Below are 26,368 nucleotides of genomic sequence, written 5' to 3'. Positions count from 1 at the left end.
TTCTTGGGTCTTGCTGTGCGTAGTTTCTGCTGGTTGGCTTTCAGATGGGTGCTCCTTATTACACAAGCCCCGGAAGCACCAGGGCCGCAATTAGAAGTTCCTTTAAGCCAACACTGTTAGGTTTTTTTTTTTAAAAGATTTATTTATTTATTATGTATACAGTGTTCTGCCTGCATGTACATCTGAGTCCAGAAGAGGGCACCAGATCTCATTACAGATGGTTGTGAGCCACAATGTGGTTGCTGGGAATTGAACTCAGGACCTCCAGAGGAGCAGTCAGTGCTCTTAACCTCTGAGTCATTGCTCCAGCCCAACACTGTTAGGTTTACATTCAATATTCTTTTAGAATCTGTTGAGTTGATTTGAATTTTTTGTCTACTTTTACATAATAATATGATTTATTATTCTCATATTGCCTTTTGAATTTTTATCTTATTTTTGGAATAATTCCCATCTGGATTTTATGTGGCTTTGGAAGTATATGTCAGACTTGAGTTATCTGTGTTCTGTTTAAGACTTTCTGCTGATATTTGTAATGGGTAGTACTTCGTTCCTCTTTCTCTCTTTGACCCTTTCAGTGCCTTCATTCTCACTATCAAATTCAGTTTGCTTAATGGAAATATAGTATTTCTTCTTTTCACTTTTGGATTTAGTTTCAATAGAAAAGAAATAACCTTTACCCAAAGAGTGTATTAGGCTGGCACAAACACCAGCTTCAGTGTTTTTTGAGAGGACCACTTCTTTGTCAAAATTCCTAGTTTGTTCCACAAGTCATAGCTAGCTATAGATGGACTTTGTCTCATTTAGGGCATTTGCTTTGACTTGAGCTTCGTCTAACCATGCATGCACTCTCCTTTAACCTTTTCTTTTGATTGCCCTTTAATTTTTTTGAAGTCATGATACCAGTGCATTCTCCTCTTTTTCTTCAACATACAAACATACTGACATTTCTTTAAGACAAAAATAAGCATTTCCTGCTTGCATTGCCTAATTTTTGTTCCTTTTTATGCCTTCTCAGAATTGTACATACTTTCTCCAGTTCTTTCCTTCCCTTTCTTCTGCCCTGTCTCGTAGAGCTTCACTACTGCCCCACAGTCCACCTTGGCCTGGCTGCCTGTGACCCACCAGGCCAGTTTCCAGGCCTCAGTCTGCTCAGCACATCAGCAAATCTAGTACATCTCTCCGTTTCCTTTCTGGGTTTCTCAGCTTCTCCCTCTCCTGGTTTCCAATTAGACTTTCCTGCTGTTCCATCCTCATTGTCTGCTCTGTAGTGGTGAGGTGATACAGACCTTAGATCTTCCATCTTTGCTTCATAGGCTGCACATGCATCGTGGGAAGTCTGTCTCTGATTGAGGCCAACTCTACAGGGCTTGTTGAGTTCTCTCCAGATTCCAACATTTAACTAGCCACTGCTTTTACTGTCCCTTCCTGGCTAAAAGCACCTCAGATTTTACCTACCTGAAACAGAATGTGCTACTGCCCCCTCCACATGCTCTTCCCTCATTGCTCCTGATGCAGTCATGACTGATTCTGTCCCACGCTCTGCCATCATCTGGGAGGTCACTGTGACTCCTCTTTTTGTCTCGAAAGAGCTGGTGACTCTTATCATCTAATCATTCGAAATATACTGTAGAGCCCCAAACACTTGCCATGTTGCTTGCCATACAAATGGAGCCACTATCCTCTTTCTCCTAGATTAGTACATTAATTTTCTACTCGATCTGTTTGCCTCCACCCTTTCTGTCCTTCTGTCTGTTTTCATTAGAGCAATCAGAAGGACTTTCTCAGTGACAGGAAGCTGTACCCAGTTCTCTAGTTACTCACTGAAGGCCCAGTGAGTTCTCCCTGGTCTCCAAACAAGTGCATCTGTTCCTCTCCTGCCCATTTGCTCTAGACACTCTGGTCTCTTGTCTTTCTCCTAGCTTGCCTAGGCTAAGTGGGAACACTTAGATTCTCCACCAGCACTGTACTTAATGCCCTCATTTCAGCCTTTGTATTCTAATGTCTTCAGAACGTAGAGTCTGGTATTACTAACACTCAAGTATTGCTGGTAAGTTGTGTTGTTGATGATGTGTCCTTAAAAATATCATTCAGTATATCTGGAAAATGTGTGAAGGTCTTTGCTTTCTCTTCGATAAACCTCTATAAGACTGGCACAGTTAATTTGTATGGTGCTTCTCTGATATGAGCCTGCATCCTGTGTAGGACAGCTGTTGTGGAGTCTGTGTCCTGTGTAGGACAGCTGTTGTGGAGTCTGTGTCCTGTGTAGGACAGCTGTTGTGGAGTCTGTGTCCTGTGTAGGACAGCTGTTGTGGAGTCTGTGTCCTGTGTAGGACAGCTGTTAGGGTCTGTGTACTGTGTAGGACACTGTTAGAGTCTGTTAGAGTCTGTGTCCTGTGTAGGACAGCTGTTAGGGTCTGTGTCCTGTGTAGGACAGCTGTTAGAGTCTGTGTCCTGTGTAGGACAGCTGTTGTGGAGTCTGTGTCCTGTGTAGGACAGCTGTTAGGGTCTGTGTCCTGTGTAGGACAGCTGTTAGAGTCTGTGTCCTGTGTAGGACAGCTGTTAGGGTTTGTGTACTGTGTAGGACAGCTGTTAGAGTCTGTCCTGTGTAGGACAGCTATTGTGGAGTCTGTGTCCTGTGTAGGACAGCTGTTGTGAAGTCTGTGTCCTGTGTAGGACAGCTGTTGTGAAGTCTGTGTCCTGTGTAGGACAGCTGTTGTGAAGTCTGTGTCCTGTGTAGGACAGCTGTTAGAGTCTGTGTCTTGTGTAGGACAGCTGTTGTGGAGTCTGTCCTGTGTAGGACAGCTGTTGTGGAGTCTGTGTCCTGTGTAGGACAGCTGTTAGAGTCTGTGTCCTGTGTAGGACAGCTGTTAGAGTCTGTGTCCTGTGTAGGACAGCTGTTAGAGTCTGCGTCCTGTGTAGGACAGCTGTTAGAGTCTGTGTCCTGTGTAGGACAGCTGTTAGAGTCTGTGTCCTGTGTAGGACAGCTGTTAGAGTCTGTGTCCTGTGTAGGACAGCTGTTAGAGTCTGTGTCCTGTGTAGGACAGCTGTTAGAGTCTGTGTCCTGTGTAGGACAGCTGTTAGAGTCTGTGTCCTGTGTAGGACAGCTGTTAGAGTCTGTGTCCTGTGTAGGACAGCTGTTAGAGTCTGTGTCCTGTGTAGGACAGCTGTTAGAGTCTGTGTCCTGTGTAGGACAGCTGTTAGAGTCTGTGTCCTGTGTAGGACAGCTGTTAGAGTCTGTGTCCTGTGTAGGACAGCTGTTAGAGTCTGTGTCCTGTGTAGGACAGCTGTTAGAGTCTGTGTCCTGTGTAGGACAGCTGTTAGAGTCTGTGTCCTGTGTAGGACAGCTGTTAGAGTCTGTGTCCTGTGTAGGACAGCTGTTAGAGTCTGTGTCCTGTGTAGGACAGCTGTTAGAGTCTGTGTCCTGTGTAGGACAGCTGTTAGAGTCTGTGTCCTGTGTAGGACAGCTGTTAGAGTCTGTGTCCTGTGTAGGACAGCTGTTAGAGTCTGTGTCCTGTGTAGGACAGCTGTTGTGGAGTCTGTGTCCTGTGTAGGACAGCTGTTAGAGTCTGTGTCCTGTGTAGGACAGCTGTTAGAGTCTGTGTCCTGTGTAGGACAGCTGTTAGAGTCTGTGTCCTGTGTAGGACAGCTGTTAGAGTCTGTGTCCTGTGTAGGACAGCTGTTAGAGTCTGTGTCCTGTGTAGGACAGCTGTTAGAGTCTGTGTCCTGTGTAGGACAGCTGTTAGAGTCTGTGTCCTGTGTAGGACAGCTGTTAGAGTCTGTGTCCTGTGTAGGACAGCTGTTAGAGTCTGTGTCCTGTGTAGGACAGCTGTTAGAGTCTGTGTCCTGTGTAGGACAGCTGTTAGAGTCTGTGTCCTGTGTAGGACAGCTGTTAGAGTCTGTGTCCTGTGTAGGACAGCTGTTAGAGTCTGTGTCCTGTGTAGGACAGCTGTTGTGGAGTCTGTGTCCTGTGTAGGACAGCTGTTAGAGTCTGTGTCCTGTGTAGGACAGCTGTTAGAGTCTGTGTCCTGTGTAGGACAGCTGTTAGAGTCTGTGTCCTGTGTAGGTCAGCTGTTAGAGTCTGTGTCCTGTGTAGGACAGCTGTTAGAGTCTGTGTCCTGTGTAGGACAGCTGTTAGAGTCTGTGTCCTGTGTAGGACAGCTGTTAGAGTCTGTGTCCTGTGTAGGACAGCTGTTAGAGTCTGTGTCCTGTGTAGGACAGCTGTTAGAGTCTGTGTCCTGTGTAGGACAGCTGTTAGAGTCTGTGTCCTGTGTAGGACAGCTGTTAGAGTCTGTGTCCTGTGTAGGACAGCTGTTAGAGTCTGTGTCCTGTGTAGGACAGCTGTTAGAGTCTGTGTCCTGTGTAGGACAGCTGTTAGAGTCTGTGTCCTGTGTAGGACAGCTGTTAGAGTCTGTGTCCTGTGTAGGACAGCTGTTAGAGTCTGTGTCCTGTGTAGGACAGCTGTTAGAGTCTGTGTCCTGTGTAGGACAGCTGTTAGAGTCTGTGTCCTGTGTAGGACAGCTGTTAGAGTCTGTGTCCTGTGTAGGACAGCTGTTAGAGTCTGTGTCCTGTGTAGGACAGCTGTTAGAGTCTGTGTCCTGTGTAGGACAGCTGTTAGAGTCTGTGTCCTGTGTAGGACAGCTGTTAGAGTCTGTGTCCTGTGTAGGACAGCTGTTAGGGTCTGTGTCCTGTGTAGGACAGCTGTTAGAGTCTGTGTCCTGTGTAGGACAGCTGTTAGAGTCTGTGTCCTGTGTAGGACAGCTGTTAGAGTCTGTGTCCTGTGTAGGACAGCTGTTAGAGTCTGTGTCCTGTGTAGGACAGCTGTTAGAGTCTGTGTCCTGTGTAGGACAGCTGTTAGAGTCTGTGTCCTGTGTAGGACAGCTGTTAGAGTCTGTGTCCTGTGTAGGACAGCTGTTAGAGTCTGTGTCCTGTGTAGGACAGCTGTTAGAGTCTGTGTCCTGTGTAGGACAGCTGTTAGAGTCTGTGTCCTGTGTAGGACAGCTGTTAGAGTCTGTGTCCTGTGTAGGACAGCTGTTAGGGTCTGTGTCCTGTGTAGGACAGCTGTTAGAGTCTGTGTCCTGTGTAGGACAGCTGTTAGAGTCTGTGTCCTGTGTAGGACAGCTGTTAGAGTCTGTGTCCTGTGTAGGACAGCTGTTGTGGAGTCTGTGTCCTGTGTAGGACAGCTGTTAGAGTCTGTGTCCTGTGTAGGACAGCTGTTAGAGTCTGTGTCCTGTGTAGGACAGCTGTTAGAGTCTGTGTCCTGTGTAGGACAGCTGTTGTGGAGTCTGTGTCCTGTGTAGGACAGCTGTTAGAGTCTGTGTCCTGTGTAGGACAGCTGTTAGAGTCTGTGTCCTGTGTAGGACAGCTGTTAGAGTCTGTGTCCTGTGTAGGACAGCTGTTAGAGTCTGTGTCCTGTGTAGGACAGCTGTTAGAGTCTGTGTCCTGTGTAGGACAGCTGTTAGGGTCTGTGTCCTGTGTAGGACAGCTGTTAGAGTCTGTGTCCTGTGTAGGACAGCCTCCGCTTGCTTCACTCTTAGTACTGTAATGGGATCTCCTCATACATGCTCGGCAGTGAGGTACACACTGGAAAGGTGAATTCTCATTACTCTTCAAAGCGATCACTCACCAGAAAGCCTATCTCTGCCTTGTAGATGTGACAAATAAAGCTGAGTGATACTGGTGCTCTGTCATTAGTCACATGACTTGAGACAGCTGGGCATCAAAGCCTGTTTGGCTTGTCAGAAACAAGGTTGCCTGGGCAAGTTATGCCAGCAATGTAGACGGACTCTTTGTCTTTTCCCATAGTCAGAGTCAGGACTTAGCACTAGTAAATTCACAAGCTCCATCGTTTCTTAGGCTTTAACTCACCCAAAGAGTCTTAAGTTCACTTATTGGACAAATGCAAATTCTTTTTTCTAGTCTAACCTTAATGAGCAGGATCACTGACATTCACACAATGATGCAGGAGTGAGAGGGTGGGCAAGGAAGGGTTAATGCTACTCAGGAATCAGAAGAACCTTGCTGAAAGTGAAGGCAGAGTTGTAATAATCAGGAAGGTGATCAGATGAGAGCTGCTGAGCCCAGACACAGGCTATTCAGGGCAGATCTGTCAGGTAAGATGAGGGGAGGGACTGCAGGGGAGGAGCTGCAGGGGAGGGGCTGTCAGGACATTCAGTTTAGAGTGCAGACAGTTCCCCGTGGCAGCATCAAGCAGGTAGATAGCACTGAACTGAAGCCTGGGTATACACCCAGAGTTTTATTTTTTTTTAAGATTTATTTATTGTGAGGGGTGTGTGTGTGTGTGTGTTTGTGTGTACCTGAGTGTATTTATGTGCACCATGGGGATGTACGCGCCTACCTTGCTAGAAGAGGGTATCAGATTCCATGAAGCTGGAGCCACAGGTGGTTGTGAGGATCCTGATGAGGATGCTGGAAGCTGAAAGTGGGTTCTGTTCATGAACAGTATGTGCTCTCAACTGCTGGGCTGTCTTTCCAGCCCTAACCTTAGAAGTTTATCCCTGGCTGTCTCATGATACATATCCTAGGTAGTCTGATGACTGACAGGTACTGCCTTGCCATTGGTATATGTCCGATTTTAAATGTATTTTAGGAGAGGTGCATCACACACCGGTCTCATGGGCATGGCACTGTCACAGTCTTGGTTTCTTTGAGATGATCTGATATGCTATATGTCTCTGAATTAATCCAGAAGAGCATAAGTGGCTATTTTTGCGTTTGTAACTATTTATTCTGGCAATGCTATGTGCTTGTGCTAGACTGGAGGAGGCGATAGTGGGACAGAAACACCAGCCTTAGTAATCGGGCTCAGAAGGGCTGAAATTGTGCTGTATAAAATATAGTCCCTCAAGGAAGGTACACCCTGAAACTGCTGAGTCGACAGCATGACATGTAGCCATCTTTCCATAAAATCCCCTTCTCTAATGGTCAGTATATCGCTCTCAGATATTACCTTTAAACTCAAGATCATCACCTTTAAATTCTAGAATTAAATGATTCTAAAATTGATAGTTCTCTGTTTTGAATGAAAGTGAAACTGCATATTTTCCTATTTTAGATACCAACCTTCATCAACCAATAATTTTTCTTTGAATAATTTGAGTCCAGATTTTCATCCCTATGCCGTTTTGTGTCTTTCTTATTTTATTATAATACATTAACCACATTAGCCACAATCTTTTTAGTTTTAACTCTTCTCATACTTATTTCTTCCATACTCTTTCCACCTACTGGAATTGGATTCATTTGACTCTCAGTTGGTAGCAAACTTATAGTGAATGATTCTGGAAGGCCATGAATATTCTCTTCTTCATGCATTGTGTTATTAATGTATGTTTCTGTAACAAAGTACGCAAGAACACTTACATGGATAAGGATTAATTTTAGTTTATAGTTTCATTAATTTCAGACCACTGTTTGTAAGAAGAAGCTTCTGTGTTCCACAGCTGCTCTCAAATAAATACTCAGAGGATTATATTAATTACAAATGCTTGGCCAATAGCTCAGGTGTATTACTAACTAGCTCTTACATTTTTAAGTTAACCCCTATTCATTGTTTATGCTCTGCCCATTGCCGGTACATTTATTAGCATGGCATGTTCATCTCCTGCTCCCTCTGCATCTGATTGGCAGCTCTTCACTCTGCCCTTCTCCTTCCCATCATTCTTAGTTTGATTGTCCTGCCTATACTTCCTGCCTACTGGCCAATCAGCATTTATTAAACTAATTCAAATGACAAATTCATGCAGTGTACAAAGGGGCTATTTCACAGCAATGGTTGACAGGCTATGTTACTTTGGATCTCAGGTAAAGTGGAATGTCATGGCCATGGAAGTGGCCGAGGAGGCCCCTCACCCCATGCCTCATAGCTTTCATAAAGGAGGAAGGCTAGGAATTCTTTTCAAAAGCATTACTCTAGTGATTTACTTTCTTCAGCAAGTTCTCACAATAGTAACCCATTCATCTAGAAACTTCTAGTAACTCATTTATGAGAACAGGATCCATATAAACTATTAAACTTCTAATAATAATAGTTGTTGTGGGGTTGAAACTTTTATCATATCAGCCTTTGGGGTCTTTTAAAATCGAAGTACACTGCATAGCTTGTAGGCAGCTCTACAGATTGTACAGTGTCCCTTTTCAGACAACTGGACGGTCTCTGCCTCTTTAAGCATCTCTCAGCTGACCTTGCAGCTTATATATGATTGGGAAAGGAGGATCCTAGTGCATCTGATCAGTTTCAGGAACTTCCTAAAGCATATGAGTTGTTTACTCCTGGGTTTCATGGAGCTTCCCTGTAGGACAGGATGATTTAGAGCATCGTGTGTCTTAATAACATTCCCTCCAGAGTTAAATGTTTAATCTCAGAGGAAATTGCTACACAAGACTATGCCATCGAGCTCTTGTAGATAATGGGATAAAAGCTAATGCCAAACTTATGGTTTTAGTTATAGGGAGCTTACTTCTTTCTTTCTGTAAAATATGTTTCTGAAGTGTTTATTTAACTTTAAAATTCAAACAGTACCAAATATCTGTCCACTGTAAACTTTTTGTTAGCAATTAAGTATGATTAATGTTTTGTGCTGATAAGAAGTCTTAATTAAGCTCAGGAAAAACTTATTCTGGCTTTTGCATTTCTCCTCTCTGTTGCTGCTTTTCATCTGCCCCCAGTCAGGCTTTAAAACTCCTTCTATACATACACAGCACCCCTGAGTCTTTGTCTGGTCCTTCATCTCCTCAACTCTTTCTTCTGACTTTTGGAGTGAATTTATCCATCTTCTAGTGTGTTGATTATGCTTTCTGCTGCATGTAATATTCTGCTGACAGTTTCTATTAAGTTTCTATAAAATGTGACAATTACTATTTTGTTATTTCTGAACAGTTTACCAAGTTCAAAATGTTCCCCATTTGTAGAAGAATAAAACTCTTGTTTTATTCTTCTAATTTTATTAAACGTCAAAATTCCAAAGTGCAAGCTAGAGCTGTTGTTTGCAGCAAACTTGTTTCAAAAGGAATCTTGTTATATTTTAAGAGTAGCTTTCCTTATTTTTATTGTCGAATATTTTATAATATCCCCCTATAAAATTCATTTATAGGATAAAATGTTTGCTTAATATTAGAAATCAAAATGGACTCTGAATAAAATCATGTGATGGTTGGTTAGCTCCTCAAACTGAGCCTGAAGAAGGTTAATTAATTCATTGTCATTTCAGCAGCATGGAAACTTTAATTCTGTGTGGTATAGTGAGTTGAATCCCATTGCTGGACTAAATCTTTGCATTCATATAGCTCTCTTGCCTGCCTTGGCAGCATAACTCATCTGGGTTAAGCTCCAACCACTCTCAGCTAAGTGAGCATGCACCCTTCTCTAGAGATAGTCAAGATATGGGTCATGGATGGCACTGCTTAGGGTACCAAGTGTAGGAGGAAAGCCACTTGTTTGTCCTGGCTACTCAAAACCAAAATAACCACACAGAAATTGTATTCATTAAAACACTACTTGGCCCATTAGCTTTAGCTTCTTATTGGCTAACTCTTACACCTTAATTGAACCCATTTCTATTAATCTGTGTATTGCCATGTGGCAGTGGCTTACTGGCAAAGCACATCTATCTCCGGTGGCAGATCCATGGCGTCGCCCTGACTCTTTCCTTCTCCCAGCATTCCATTCTGTCTTCCCCACCTACCTAAGTTCTGCTCTATCAACAGGCCAAGGCAGTTTCTTTATTCATTAACCAATGAAAGCAACACATAGACAGAAGGACCTCCCAACCAACCAAGTGCACTGTTACTTGCTGGCTTCTCTTACTCTTCAGGAGTATGGAACCTGTTGCTCACCAACTAGTCCAAGCTGAGATTTAGAAAAAAATGGTTTATTGTTCTCAAGTAGTATTTTTCTTTATACACTGGTGAATGGCACATGGGTGTGCCTCCCCATCTCTTTTATATTGTGACTGAAATATACAAGTATAGAGTTGTCATTGTCCTTCAATTTCTGGGTTTCTCTAGTCATGAAAGTAGAGCAGGAAATTAAATACGTAAGCTTATATTACCATGTTGCTTTAGAAGCCATACTTAGAGCCTCAGAAAATCATTTAAAAATTTCTGTACATTGAATAAAACTTTTAAATGTGGGGTTTGGGAACAAGACTAGCGAGATGCAGTAATTTTTGTTGGAACACAGTCATGTTTTTAGTTTATATATTTAGTTACACACTGTAGCTTCTTCTCTACTCCAGCCACAGAGCTTAGTATATGGAGACCACAGGATTCACAGAAAGACTTTAACTATATGTGGTATGGCTTTAATGACCTGGGGAAAGTTGACAGCAAGGTGACTTCCCACCAAGAAATCGTACCTTCTTCAGGTGACCTTTTCTTTTTACCTTTTCTCTCCACCCGCTTTTTGAGTCAGGATCACATTATAGTAGACTTGAACCCCATCTTCCCACCCCAGCTTCTTAATGTTTGCAATCCAGACATGTGCCATCAGTCCAGGCTTGCCTTGCCTTCTTCTGGGTTAAATTCAAAGGCTTGCTTTATTCTGAAGTCCAGGTAGTGATGGTTGCAGCTATCTGTTAGTTTCTCTTTTCTGTTTTCACATTGGTAGTGAAGATGTTATTAGCATTGTTTTAATACTTGCAGCTTTGACCTGAAGATAACAAGGGTGGGATGGAGATGACGAGGGTGGGATGGAGGTGATGAGGGTGGGATGGAGATGACGAGGGTGGGATGGAGGTGATGAGGGTGGGATGGAGGTGATGAGGGTGGGATGGAGATGACGAGGGTGGGATGGAGGTGATGAGGGTGGCATGGAGATGACGGGGTGGGATGGAGATGATGAGGGTGGGATGGAGATGACGGGGTGGGATGGAGGTGACGAGGGTGGGATGGAGATGACAAGGGTTGGATGGAGATGATGAGGGTTGGATGGAGATGACAAGGGTTGGATGGAGATGACGAGGGTGGGATGGAGATGACAAGGGTTGGATGGAGATGACGAGGGTGGGATGGAGGTGACAAGGGTGGGATGGAGGTGACGAGGGTGGGATGGAGATGACAAGGGTTGGATGGAGATGACAAGGGTGGGATGGAGGTGACAAGGGTGGGATGGAGGTGATGAGGGTGGGATGGAGATGACAAGGGTTGGATGGAGGTGACGAGGGTGGGATGGAGGTGACAAGGGTGGGATGGAGATGACGAGGGTGGGATGGAGATGACGAGGGTGGGATGGAGGTGACGAGGGTGGGATGGAGGTGATGAGGGTGGGATGGAGATGACGAGGGTGGGATGGAGGTGACGAGGGTGGGATGGAGATGACAAGGGTTGGATGGAGATGACGAGGGTGGGATGGAGGTGACAAGGGTGGGATGGAGATGACGAGGGTGGGATGGAGGTGACGAGGGTAGGATGGAGATGACAAGGGTTGGATGGAGGTGACGAGGGTGGGATGGAGATGACAAGGGTGGGATGGAGGTGACGAGGGTGGGATGGAGATGACGAGGGTGGGATGGAGGTGATGAGGGTGGGATGGAGATGATGAGGGTGGGATGGAGGTGATGAGGGTTGGATGGAGATGACGGGGTGGGATGGAGATGATGAGGGTGGGATGGAGGTGATGAGGGTTGGATGGAGGTGACGAGGGTGGGATGGAGGTGACGAGGGTGGGATGGAGGTGACGAGGGTTGGATGGAGATGACGGGGTGGGATGGAGGTGATGAGGGTGGGATGGAGGTGATGAGGGTGGGATGGAGGTGATGAGGGTGGGATGGAGGTGATGAGGGTGGGATGGAGGTGATGAGGGTGGGATGGAGATGACGGGGTGGGATGGAGATGATGAGGGTGGGATGGAGGTGATGAGGGTGGGATGGAGGTGATGAGGGTGGGATGGAGGTGATGAGGGTGGGATGGAGATGACGGGGTGGGATGGAGATGATGAGGATGGGATGGAGATGACGGGGTGGGATGGAGATGACGAGGGTGGGATGGAGGTGATGAGGATCGGGTGAGGCATTGACAATGTGTAGCTGTGCACCTGTAAAACCTCTTAAACATCTCGAAGAACTGTGTTATTTTTGCCAGTATTCTAAATTTGTGCCTCATTAATTATGAATGGCTGGAAAATAGCTTGACTCTTTATGGTTTGCTGTGTGACTTTATTTTCAATGCGGCTGTGTTGGGAAGTAATGTCTTTGAGTACTAGGTCATCAAGAGGGATTGATGCTTTTTCCCTCAGGTATGAGTTCTTGTTCTTGAAAGATTAGATTGCCTACCTAGGGAGTGAGTGGTACAAGCCAAACCTCTCCTCCTTTGCGTATTCTCTTGCTTTCTTTACCACCTTATGGCATTTTTTTGAAGGGGGGTGTCCTTTCACTGGGAACACTTAATGCTGTCACTTGATGTCACCTACCAAGTTACAAAATAGCTTGAGGCTCTCAGCAGATGGAGCTGATCTTGGCCCTAGAAAAGTGAGCATGACCTTTCTTGGATGTTTAACTTCTAAAATCATGAGACAGGAGCACATCTTTTCTTTAGGAAGAACCCAACCTCAAGTACTCTAGTATTGCAGAGCAACATGGAAGAAGACATGTGTAACACCATTCCTTTCAGAATCGTGGGAACTTGAAGGGTCTTTGAAGAATTGGTATGAAAGACAGCATGAGAAATCATGATAGCAGATCTTAAAAACACTCTTACATCTTTAAATAGTTAGGAAATCTTTTTCCCCTTTGCTACCATTTCTCTCTCATCTGTGGGCAGAATCTTCAGACAGGGACCTGTACCTGTTGCATATCTGTGTCTTTTCCCAATAGAGGTGACACAGCATGGGGAGGGTGGCATGAGTGCTGAAGAGTCCCCTTGCTCACTCCTTCATACATCAAACAAGGCTCCTTATCATGCGCCATCTTTTGAAGACAGTCCGAGACCATCCCCACACTAAGCTCTGGTGAGTTTCCCAGTGCATTCCTTTGTGTGGCTGAAAGTGTGGCTGTAAGTTTAGAGGAGGGAGGGCAGTTGTGGAAAAAACCGCACCGTGGGGATTATGAAGAATCCTTCTCCTCATGGAGTTCATCCGGTTCTCTGGCACGTGAACCATTTCAAGGGAGATCGGTGGGAGAACTGAACGGATGCTATGCTCAGGTGCCTCTCTGGCTGTCCTGCACTAGAGGCATTTCTTTAAAAGCAATCCCCCTCTACCCCACTATTTTAGACGTTGTTGTCATTTTATTTTAGACATGCAGTCATTTTCTGCCGTACAGTTGTGTGCCCTTAGGACACCTTTGCCTTCATCCTTTTTGGTTGCACTTCTGTGCTTTCTCCCCAGTACTGTCTAGCTCTGAAAGAGAGGACTCTGCCACCCAGGACTCCTGAAAAGGCCATGCATGCTGTGAGCTGACCAATTCAACCTAACAGTTGTTAGACCAGTGTACAACAAAATTAATTCTCTTACCTTCCTTAGCTCTTAAAAGAAAGCCAATGGAATAGATTTGGGCCAAGGGAATATTGTTCACTTCAGTTTTTAAAGGAGGGAACCGGTCATGGATAGGAGGAAGCAAAAGTAACTACATTTTTGTGGTTTATAACTTTGTTTGCTAATTCTATTAATCTTTTGTTTGTATTTAGGTTGTATTTACAGCTATATTTTGCAAAACATACGGCAAAAAGCCTACAATGTCTGCAATAAAGAATACCTCATAGCTTATCAGGGTTTATTTATAGGCTGAATTCTTTGAACTTTGCCTAAGTGATTTCTTCTAGTCATAGCCAGGGATTTTATCTTATGCGTTTTTCAGTGGTTTCTTTACTTATTTAAGTTGTTAGTGATAATACAAAATGCGAAATACTTATTACTAAGGAAAATAAAACCCAATAGGATTTAGTCAAATAAATAAACATCAAGTCTAAAAGCTTTCTAAAAGATGAATTTAGAGTTATTTGCTTTCCAAAATTGATTACATACTATATTTCAGTTCTTAAATTAAAATTAATGTTTTATAATATATCTCAAATTGTATTACCCCAAAGTTTTCATTGTTTAAATATTTTATGGAATGTACAGATATTGATGGATTATAATTTACAACATATCTGCACAAATCTTCAGTAAAATTTTGTGACAAGAAGTTATTTATAAAGACTTAATGAGACATGAGATAAAGAACAAATTAATGAAAAAGAAAAATTTAAATGTTTTCTTTCCTTTAAATTAGGTTGATTTTAGTGTGTTTGATTTTTTTTCTAAACACAAGCTTTTTTGTTTTGTTTGTTTTGTTGGTTGTTTTTGGAGGGGAGAAAGGTCTATCTTTAAAAGAGAAAGTTAGAATTAAATTGAAATGACATTTGCTTTTTACTGATTTTCTTTGTGACTTAGCAAGTTATAGGAAAATAAGGCATGGAAAGCTGTAGGAGCCAGAAGTGTCAGTTTTATCTAAAATAAGTTTGCTTAATAGAATACAGTTTTGAAATCAAACTGAGTTTTTTAATCTATACATATTTATTGAGCATTCTTGTGTCAGGGATCAATGAATATCATATTAATTTGCATAATCTAATAACAAAACTAAGAATGAGAACACATTAAAATCTTCATTAGTGAGATAATATGTCTTCAACCCTACAGGACAAGCTGCCAAGCTGAGCTTCTGATTAAGCACTGGGGCAAACACACTCATGAAGGTTGCCCAGGGCAGTGGTTCCCCATATGGGGCCTCCAGCCAATGACATCTGAACTACATGGAAATATCTCACATGCTCAGACCACACCCCAGAATGCTGAAGCCCTGGGTCAGAGCTGGACAGACTTAGAGGCATTGTACCCTGAAGTTTCCAGAAAGAGGCACTGTCCTCTGCCTTGTTTTTCAGTAAGCTATCTGAACAGAGGATCATGCAAATATTTGCCCTTAAGCTGACAGGTGCTGATGAAAAAGGTGTGTTTGGAAGGGCAGTTATGCAAAAACAAATACGAGGGGAGGGGAAGCTTGGGGTTTTGAGCATTGAAAAAAACATTTTAGTTCCAAGGATGAAGGAAGGAAATCATTTCCACTTCCGGCAGAGTGGGCAGGTTTTGCTTGCTGAGACTCTGAAGAAATCATTGAAATGATTTCAGTGCCTATGAACACCATAGCAGCGAGAACAGAATGATTGCCGGCCTCTTCTCTGTTTCTTCATCTTCTGTCTGCTTGTGTTTCTAACAAGTGTTCCCAGAATTGACAGTTACGGAGCAGTCAGAAGCCATCCATTGCAGACCACCTAAAGCAATAATGCCATCCTTTGCTTAGACGAGTTTAGCATTAGATGCTAAAACCATGACTCATTCACAGTGGTACTCAGGTAACTCGAAGGCAAGTCTAACAGAAACCACAGTCTCTTGCACTATGAGGCAGCAGAACTGAGCATCACAAAGTGTATAACATATGAGTCATTCATCCCACTAGCTGAACTCCACACTCTTCATGGGCCAGTGTCTTTGAAACCCTTCTGATGGCTTTTCAGGCTAAACAGTCTTTGCTCTTTCCTTTCTGCTGCAAACAGGGATTTGCCATAAAGTAAGCAGCGTGAGCTGTCTACTCTTTGCAGCATCTCTGAGGAGATGGCTCTGATATGCACCACTGTGTTCAATCACTTGAAAGGCAGTAATGCAATTAGGCCGTCCTTTATATAAGAACTGCTATTGCTTTCAGTTCACTTCCAGGCCTGACACAAGTAAATCACTTCGATAAAATCCCCCCCCCCCCACTCCCAGGGAACAGCATAAGTAATGATACCAGTGATCTAGCAAGGACAAAATGAATGTAATGTACTTTTTATAGAAAAGCAAAATGTTTCACAAGGCAGTGATTCATCGTGTCATTTGGAAAATGAGTTTTCTTTTGTTGAATGTAAAGATGTTTAAATGGTGTTCTGTAAAGGCACTTTTGGAGAGGCAAACACTACACACCTCTTTGGAATTTAAATGCTTACACGTGAAAGTCCTGGTAAAGGAATCTATTTCCAAAACATATTGCTAAATTCTCTTATAATTATTCAAAAGGAGGCATTTTTCTATGCCATTTAAGCAAATTCTTTTCCTTATGTATAAATAGTGACCAATTCTTTTAACTTTTTATTTTAAATATTAACGGCATGACTCAGGCACAGACTTAAAAGAAGACATCGACTTTGGTGTAGTTTTTGGTTGTCATTTTATGATGGGTTGTTCAGCCAACTTGACTTTCTTCTTAGTCCCCTAGCTTACCCTAAGCAGAGACCCTTTCTGATATTACAGTGTGTTGAGTTCTTAGTAAGTATTACTACCTTTAGAGGCTGCTAGCTTCAACAGTACAGGGGTATGGTCTGTAATGATTAAAGCCATCCTTTCTGTTTATAGTCTTTTTTTTAACATATTAGTGTTGTGTTTCAATAATGCACATTACACACATACACACACAGATTAAATCTAGTTCTTTGTTCTTTACTATCCTATGTTCCCACTTCCTGACCTATAATCATCAGCTTCCATTAGAGCCTTTTTCTTCTGTTTACTGCCACACACGAAACACATGTTTCCATGGCTAAGGTTTTATTTAACATCAGGTATTTTCATTCTATCATTTTGCTGAAAAAGACAGGATGTTGTTTCCCCTCATGATGGCATACTATACCATCATGAGTATATATACTATTATGAATATATCTACCACATTCTCTCTCTTTCTTTCCTTCCCCTCCCTCTTCTTTCTTTTCTCATCATTCTCCTTCAAGGGGAAGATATTGTTTTTGGTAGTATCTTCTTAAATTTTTTTTATTGATTTTATTGAGCTCTACATTTTTCTCTGTATCCCTCCCTACTTCTCCCCTTCACTTGAACCCTCTCCCATGGTCCCCATGCTTCCAATTTACTCAGGAGATCTTGTCTTTTTCCATTTCCCATGTAGATTCAATCCATGTATGTCTCTCTTAGGGTCCTCATTGTTGTCTAGGTTCTCTGGGATTGTGATTTGTAAGCTGGTTTTCTTTGCTTTATGTTAAAAACCATGTATGAGTGAGTACATATGATAATTGTCTTTCTGGGTCTGAGTTATCTCACTCAATATGATGTTTTCTAGCTCCATCCATTTGCCTGCAAATTTCAAGATGTCATTATTTTTTTCTGCTGTGTAGTACTCCAATGTGCAAATGTACCATGTTTTCCTTATACATTCTTTGGTCAAGGGGCATCTAAGTTGTTTCTAGGTTCTGGCTATAACAATGCTGCTATGAACATAGTTGAGCACATGTCCTTGTGGCACGATTGAGCATCCTTTGGATATATACCCAAAAGTAGTATTACTGGGTCTTGAGGAAGATTGTTTCCTGGTTTCACAGAAAACTTTTTTAAAAAAATGACACTAGGTCTGAAGCAACAAAAGGCAGTACAGTTGTTGAGGACAAAGAAAATGAAGAGAGGGAAGTGGTGCCCCCGTGCATTACTTTTGAGGGTGTTCAGACCCAGACACGGGAGCGAGAAAGGGAGGCACGCTTGGAGGCTTCCTTCAGAAGTCACAGTGGAAGAGTCCTATGCAAGGAGACTTTGGAGGATACTTGAGGGAGAGGGAGAGGTGAGGGTTTAAAGAAAAGAAACCCAGAGATCTAGGAAGAGTCTTCCTCAGGTGTTCTGAAAGATGCTAAGCACAAATATGTGAAGCGATTTCCAGAACGAGGTGAAAGCAGAAGGAATAGGCAGCAGTAGTGTTGACACAGGGATGAATACCTCTCAACAGGACACTGGACCTGAAGGATTTGTTTCACAAGGGGAGGGGAAATAGCCCTGGGTTAAGGACAGTCCTCCCTAACATATCCTGGGAAGAAGAATTGCAAAGTATTTCCAACTAATGTAACCACGTCCCACAGCAAAGTTTCAGAATATGTGTGGGAGTGTGAGGACTTGCAATACCTGGCAAGATCAGTTTACAATGCCTGGTGACTAGGTCGAGTCTGAACATCAGCAGAGAAAGAAGGGACCAGGTATGTAAAGAGATGAAAGAATAAGCTCGACCACGAGGGTAAATCAGCTGAAATTAATGCCAAAGTCATGTCGATGTGATAATCAACAGAGATAATCAGATAGTTGTCATGACTATTTCATATATGCAGAGTTAGATGCATGGAAGATGAAGAAAAGATCCCCAGTGAATTCTGAAAAAAGTGACTATTTACAAAGTCAAATGTAGACTGGATGGGTGGAGGGCAGATTAGACACTGCCAATGACAAAATTTGTGAGATCCAAGACAGAGTAACAAACTCTCAAGGGTGAGAGAACAAAGAGACAACTTAGATAACACAAAGAGCTTCAAGAGGCATCACATATATGTAACTAGAGACCCTGGAAGGTCACTGAAGGTTGGGAAAAGAAATGTAATTTCCCCCAATTTCACAACAATTAAACACATAATCCAGAAGGTTCAACCAGGCTGAGCTCAAGAAGCACGAAGAAAATAAAGTCTACATCATAATCGAATGGCTAGAAGTCAATGACAAAGGAAACACTGGAAGCACTGAGGGAATTAAAGACATTATGTCAGAGGAACAAAGCTGAGGATGACAGCGATGACGACGACAGACTTCTTGTGACTAAGGAACTGTCTTTGAAGAGCCGAGGGGAAGCGTACATTGACAGAGTTATGACAGCCACCAGAATGAACTGTCTTTGAAGAGCTGAGGGGAAACGTGCGTGGGTAGAGTTATGACAGCTGCCAGAATGACTTCTTAAAAGCAAAAGCAGAGCAAAGGTTCTATTCCAGATATACAAAAGCCCGCGACTTCATCCCCACCATCTAGTTGCTCTGTAGATCGGTTAAAGGAAGTCCTTTAGGCAGGAGCAATTGTGCTAGGTCCCATTCTGGATCTCCAAGAGGAAATGAAGACTGGCAGAAATGCAAAGGACTTGGATAAACAAAATGTTTCCATATCATTTAAATCTTTAAAAGATGTAAAAGTAGAGAGTAAAATCTATAAAACATACAATGTTTTAAAAGATGGACACAAAGCTAGAAGGGATAAATTAAATATATAGCTGCAAGGTTTTTTAAGTGCTGGGGACTGGCAAGATTCTTCTGCTATCCTTGAAAGGTGCAATATCACCTTAAGGTAGACTGTGACAAGTTCAGTATTTACTATAAATGCGGAGACAGTCAGTGAAGTAATGGAAGGAAGCTGTAACTTAGGAGAGACTATGAAGCTGTAGCCATAAGGGAAAGCGGATAAGGAAAAAAGCAGCTGAAAGCCTGGCGGCGGTGGCGCATGTCTTTTATCCCATCACTCAGGAGGGAGAGGTAGGCGTATTTCTGTTAGTTTGAGGCCAGCCTGGTCCACAAGAGGGAGTTCCAGGACAGCCAGGACTGGTACACAGAGAAACCCTGTCTTGAAAAACCAATAAATAAATACAAAAGAATAAAAGCAAAAATACAGCCAAGAACAAATAAGAATAAAAAAAGAAGCAAACACAAACGAACAAACAAACAAAACCTAATCAGACAAAACCAGCAAAGCAGCAGACAAAAGCAGCCACTAGCAGTCAGCCAGGAGTGTCACCTGCACATATGCTAAGCACCCTCATCAAAAGGTGGGGGCTAATGCCCATGAAGGATGTGTTAACCATAAAGAAATGATTTGAAAGTAAAGCAATAAAATACAAGTGTAACAAGTTAACACTAAAGAAGACCAAGCTGGGCATGATGGTACAAACCTCAAGTTCCAGTATGTAGGAACTGGAGGAAAGTAGTTTGGGAGTCCTAAGACATCCTGGGTTACAGGAAATCCTATCTCAAACAGAGAAAGAAAAGAAAAGAAAAGCGAAAAGAAAAGAAAAGAAAAGAAAAGAAAAGAAAAGGAAAGAAAAGAAAAGAAAAGAAAAGAGAAAGCTAAAATAGTTGTATTATCAAGGTAGGGTTGACTGGGATAAAATGTCATCGCATTCTCAGGAGCGTGCTCTCTTAGATCTACATACACACCCAATATCAGAACTCCAAGCCTGGCATGACTACAAAGGAAACAGACAATCAATGAACCAGAGTTGAAAACTTCAGAGCCTCTTTCAACAGTAAATAGCTGAAAATGAGAGAGCAGTCAGAATATTTGAACAACTCTATTAGCCAGCCTGACTCGGTCTACTTTAAAAAGCACCCCTTTCAACAGTAGTGGAATATGCCTTCTGTTTAAGTGACAGATCACTTACCATAGTGACTGAGATCTGCACTATAAAATGAGGCTCAATAAAGTCAAAGATAAGCGAGTCTTATGAAACTTATCTCTGACAATAAATCATTTATTTCTCCTACTATCTCTGACAGTAGGAGAAATCATTAACATGAAGATATCTTGACAAATTCTTAAATACTGGAAACTGTATAGTAGATATAAATGAGGAAAATATCGAGAGAGCTAGAAAATATCTTGGATTGAAGAAAAAGGAGAACACATGGAAAGCTGTTGCAACACTACGGAGTAGTATAGTCTTCCTTTAGAAATGAGGAGATGTCTAAGACCCACATCTTCAATCTCAACGAAACTAGGAGAGGAAAAACAAATCGATTCAAAGAAGAAGAAAAAAACCATAAGAGGCCTTAGCAGCACCATGGCAGTCAGTAAGAACAAGTGCCTGAAGAAAGCCATCAGGAAGGGAGCGATCTTTTTCAAAGAAAGGTTGGTATCATGTGAAAAGCTCCTACTATGTTCAGTATCAGAAACATTGGAAAAACACCGCACACAAGGACTCAAAGAACCAAAATTGCATCTGATGGATTCAAGAGTTGTATGTTTGAAGTGAGCCTTGCTGATCTACAGAAGGACAAAGCGGCACTTAGAAATTTCAAGGTAATTACTGAGGATCTTTAGGGTAAAAACTGTTCAACTAACTTTTACGGCATGGATCTTACCTGGGACAAAATGGGTTCCATGGTCAAAAAGTGGCGGGCCATGAATGACACTCATGGTGATGTCAAGACAGCCGATGGTTATTTGCTCCGTCTGTTCTGTGTTGGTTTCAGTGAAAAACGCTACAACCAGACACGCAAGACCTCCCGTGCACAACACTAGGAGTCCCCTAGATCCAGATGATGAAAATTTTAATCCGAGAAGTGCAGACAAATGACTTGAAGGAAGTGGCTAATAACTTGATTCCAGACAGCATTGGGAAAGACATAGAAAAGCCTTGCCAGCCCATTTATTCTCTTCATGATGTCTTTGTTAGAAAAGTGAAAACGCCGAAGAAACCCAAGTTTGAATTGGGAAATCTCTTGGAGCTCCCTGGTGAAGGTGGTAGTTCTGGGAAGGCTGTTGGTGATGAGACAGGTGTTAAAGCTGAACGGGCGGATGGCTATGAGTCACCAGTGCACGAATCTGTTTCTAATAGTAAGAAATGAAAAGTCTTATTTGTGTGGGAAAAATATAAGGGGAGAAATCAGGAACAGGAATGCAGAGATTAATAAAATGGACACTTCTCCAGTCAAACAGATCAGGAAGGAAACACAGTCCCTGTCATTAAGCATGTGGGGACTAACACCACTGTTGAGACTGCATAATCTCTCATCTCTAAGACCGTCATGAAGAACTAACCAGAGCAGGTTGGGCTATGGTAGTGGTTCTCAAGTTGTGGTTGTGACCCTTTGTGGGTTAAGTGAACCTTCACAGGGGTCACCTAAGAGCATCAGAAAACACAGATATTTAAATGATAACTCATAACAGTAGACAATTACAGATATGAAGAAGCAATGAAATAATTTTATGGTTGGAGGTCACCACAACATGGGGAACTGTATTAAAGGGTTTCAGCATTGGGAAGGTTGAGAACTGCTGCTCTATGTTATGGGGGGGGGGGTGTTGTGTTGATCACAGTAATTGAGATGGGAAGACCCTTTCCCTGTAAGTTGCTTTTGTCAGAGCTTTTTATTACAGCAAAGAGACAAGAAGCTAAGACGAGGAGTAATAAAGGAATATTACCATAGTACAATAATCAGCACACTTATGATTTTAACAATTTAAAGGAGGCAAATAAATTTTTGAAGACAAAAACCATCAAATGTGTTTCAAGAAGAAATGCAATTTGATAGCTGTGAATTTGTAATTAATGTTTCCATAAAGGCCAAGGTGCCCCTGGCGACTTATACAAAAAATTTAATTAATGTACAATAACACAAATTCCCAGCTTTTCTAGTAAACCGAAGGGAAGGGTTATGCGATGGTTAGTTTTAGTGATCAATTTGACAGGACCTGCAGTCACTTGGGAGGTAGACATCGCATGCGTGGTTATCTTGATTGCGTTAACTCAAACCCATCTTCTGTAGGTGAGGTGACACCATGCCCTAGCTGGATCCTGAATTGGAGTGGAGCAGCACGCTTGCATCTGTTTCTGCTTGCATCTCTTTCTTTTCCGATTGTGACTACAATATGACCTGCTATCCCAAGCTCATTCTGTCTTTATCCCTGTCATGGTGGGCTGTGCACTATGAGCTGAAATAAACCCTTTCCCCTTAGGTTGCTTTGGTAGGCTATTTAATTATAGCAACAGGAAGTGGATCCAAGGATACTTTTAAAATGAAGTTATGAGGACATTGTTACCTTAAGACTAATACTGAGGAAAAATATTGCAAAATAGAAAATAAGAGTCTAATATTCCCTTTTGAATATACATGGGAAAAGTCTTAAAATAATTCTAGGAGATTGAGTTAAACAAAACAACATTAATATGATCAATTAGAGTTTCCCCCAGAAGTACAAGATTATTTTAACACTAGAAGTTTACCCAACGTAACTGATCAAATTAACTTACTAAAACAGAAAACCCTTTTGATTTTCTTTATAGACACAGAAAATAACAAAAACAAAAACAAAAGGCAAAATTTATTCCTTAATTTAAAAAATCCTCCCAGCAACATGGGATGAGAAGGGATCAATTCTTTGAATTTCATTAAACCAATTCCAATGAAAGCCATCCACCAAGTCCTGGGAACAATGTTGTATATATGGTGTGGGATTTCACTAAGTGAATCTGACCACTTCTATTCAGAGCTGTGCAGGTGATTATAGATGTTGCAGTAAAATGGGGGAAAAGTAAAATAAAACTCATTATGAACAGAAGCAAAGAATTGAAATTGCTTCTGATCCTAGATATCACGACTGCATACAAATGCAAATCTTTGAAAGAGTCACCGGGACAAATACCTGAGCTAGCAAAGCTGCAAGCTACAAGCAGCATGCAAAAGAAAACTGCATTTATATCTACTACAAATGAGAAATTGGAAATTGAAATTAAAAAGCATTTAGTAGAACATGAAATGTTTTGAGATAAATGTGGCTCAGATGTGTCAGGCTGGTATATTTAAATCTATTTAGCTCTAGTGATAAATAGAAGGATATACCGTTGATGGGCTAAAAGAGACTCAATATTATAAATGTCATCTCTCTATAAATTGGTGTACATCTCAGACACAATCCTGATTAAAATTTCAGTAATCTTAAAAATAAATCAACAAGTACTAAACTTATATGGAAATAAAGAAACTAGAATAACCAATACAATTTTGAATAAAAAAATGAATTTTGGGTACTGGTGAAAACTCATTTTGATACTTTGATTCAGCAACAGAAATTAGGGCATTGTGGGTTTTGGTGATCTCTACAAACAGAGATCAACAAAGCATTGGAATGTGCAGAAGTGAGCTTCCCGTTATCTGTTGGGGACGCCACAGCGCCAGGACCCCAAACACACTGTTAATTAGATAGCATCTTCACAAGTGTGGGTATCTCTATGGAATGTCAAATGTTACATTGAATAGTTATTGTGACACTTGATTTATTTTCTTATTTCTTCAGTAAGCAGTTGGGTGCTTGGCTTCTCCTTTCTCATTCCACACAATTTAAAAATATCAAATTTTGGCCCTTTGATAGGTCATAACTATGTTTCTTCGAAAGAGTTATTTGACTTCTTGGGAGACCCTCTTCAAAGACAATGTACTAGCATTTCTGAGGGTCTCGATTTGCTCACGTTCCTGCTACAACTTTTCTGTAATTTTCAGTTTAATACAACAAAGATCTTCCAGGTCCATTATCCAAGCTGTCCATATTGCCATGTACTCTGTGTCTTTACATTCTTAGCAAATACTGAGTCATTTTATACCTGATATTATGAACTTTTCCCAATATTTTATCATATCCTGAGTCAGTACATTTGAATCAATTCGTATCTCTTTTGAATCATTATCTGCTGAAGTCTATAAAATTTATTGTCGTCCTATAGTAGATTCATTCATCAATTTTTGCTTCATTAAATCCCATCCTCCTATGACCATATTTCATTTCTCTGTGTTCTTCTATTTCTCTTAGTTGTATCTGAACTCATGTTCCAGAAGTCTCTTTGCAGCGAATGAACGTACAAGCTTTGAAAGTTGTCTTGCTCTTTGGCTGAAAAACAATAGGCTAGTGAACACCCCAACCTCCTCTCAGAAGAGAACTGTGATTTGTCCCTTTGTTCCACAGGGAGAGTGTGGAGAGCCTGATCCAGAAGCATTCCTATGCCCGGTCACCCATCCGCACCTACGGAGAAGAGGATGTACTGGGGGAAGAGAGCCAGACAACTCCAAATCGAGGTAAGGCTGTCTACCATGTAGAGATGTGGAGCTGCTGGAGGCCAGAGCACTTGATAGGGCAGGTTGCTGATGGAATGTCTGGTCCTCTGGGAGCGCATGCATGTCAATAAAAGCCTTCAAGCCTTTTCAAAAGAATCAGTCTCCAATGCTGATCCTTGTATGCCTCTTTAGTTTGCTTGAGTGGCTACTCTGTGGTGTGTTTTGTTGGTGACAGACATACAACCTTTGAATAGGGTAGAGATGGGTTTGTCTATGACTTATTGCCAAAGAGCCACCAATCAAAGTTCTGGACAGTTTCTATTTTTGAATCTCAGCTTTATTATTTGAAAATTAGGGATATTTTGTTAGGATCAAAGTTCAAAATGAAAAACTCTTTTAAAAGAGGACTATCATGACAGAGGGCCATCACTGGCCCTAATAGTTGAAGCAAGAATTAAACAAAGGGTTAGAGAGATGGTTTGGTCACCTAGACTTCCCTGACTTGGGGAATCAGAGACTAGCCAATCCCTGGGCTCACTGGCTTCCATCCTGCCACAATAAGTTAGCTCCAGAATAGTAAGAGATTGTACCTCAAAAAATGGGGTGGAGAATAACACCCGAGGTTTTCTAATACACACTACACCCATGACACAAAACAAAAAAGAATGAAGTCAAGTTTCCTTGAGCAGAAAGCTCTGAGAGAAGATGGAGCACACAGGAAGCATGAAAGATGGGAAAGACAGAGTAGAGAGGCCAGTGGGGCCCCACCTTAGGATGGTAACATGGGGAAAGAATTTCTATCTTTTTTCTGGGTCTTTTTATAAAATACCAAGCAACACAATTAGTGAAAACACAGGACATTTCTAATAACTCAGGGAAAGGAAGCCAGGAACCATTACGCAGGTGGAAAATGCAGCATTCCTGGTGTAGAAGAACTTGGGTTTTCTTTGGGTTTTCATGACAGCTTTGGGAAAAGGTTGCTTTGCTGAGACATATCTGGCTTCTTCAGATAGGTGCTACAGATATGTGGAGCTCTTTAAGGAAATGAGGTCATATTCTCCGGCAAAGCATCCCTGCTCGGTCACTCCGGAATATGCAGGCCGGCAATCAGCTGAGTGATTTTCTGTTTAGTTCTTCCTTCCATGTGGGATGCCAACAATACCTTCTTATCTAGAAAGTTGGATCTGCCCTCTAGTAAGGCTATGTTGGTTTGTCTTTTTTAATTGCTGATATAACATTTCCCTCTTTTTAAAATGTTAATAGTTTTATTAATTCTTTGAGAATTTCATAGAGTGTGTTATGATCATTCAGCTCTCTCTCCAAATTCTTCCCAGACCCACCCTCATTACTTTAGCCTCCTGACTTTGAGTTCTCTTCTTTTTTTATATTTATTACACACACACACACACACACACACACACACACACACACACACACACACGAGTGCCTTATCTACATGTATATTTGTGTATCATGTACATGCCTGGTGTCTGTAGAGGTCAGAAGAAGGCATCAGATTCCCATGGGACTGGAGTTACAGACGGTTGTGACCTATCATGTGGGTGCTGGGATTCAAACTTACCCCTGGAATACAGTGTTCTCAACTGATGAGTCAACAGTCCAACCCCTTCTTTAGAAATAACTGAGTCCCATTTGTTGCCCAACTACTATTGTGTATGGAGTATTAGCAATTTTTTTTAAAAAAATAAACTGATCTTAAACTGGGCATAGCTGCACATGCCTTTAATGCCAGAATTTAGGAGGCAAAGGT

At 41.9% G+C, this 26,368-nt stretch overlaps 1 protein-coding gene and 1 pseudogene across 1 annotated transcript in view; both read left to right on the top strand.

Annotated features, from left to right (window-relative positions):
* Tbx20 (T-box transcription factor 20) overlaps positions 1–26,368 on the top strand; it is a 55,702-nt gene that overhangs the window by 28,780 nt on the left and 554 nt on the right. Inside the window, exon 7 of the mRNA XM_038323226.1 lies at positions 24,509–24,618. Within this exon, the coding sequence (XP_038179154.1) occupies positions 24,509–24,618 (110 nt within the window). The remainder of the gene's footprint in view (positions 1–24,508; positions 24,619–26,368) is intronic.
* On the top strand, positions 20,610–21,396 carry LOC119808830 (annotated as a pseudogene).

The sequence above is a fragment of the Arvicola amphibius genome, chromosome 3, assembly GCF_903992535.2.
Source record: "Arvicola amphibius chromosome 3, mArvAmp1.2, whole genome shotgun sequence".
Lineage (NCBI taxonomy): Eukaryota > Metazoa > Chordata > Mammalia > Rodentia > Cricetidae > Arvicola > Arvicola amphibius.
Note: the sequence above shows the minus strand (reverse complement) of the source record. Positions and strands in the feature narration are given on the sequence as shown.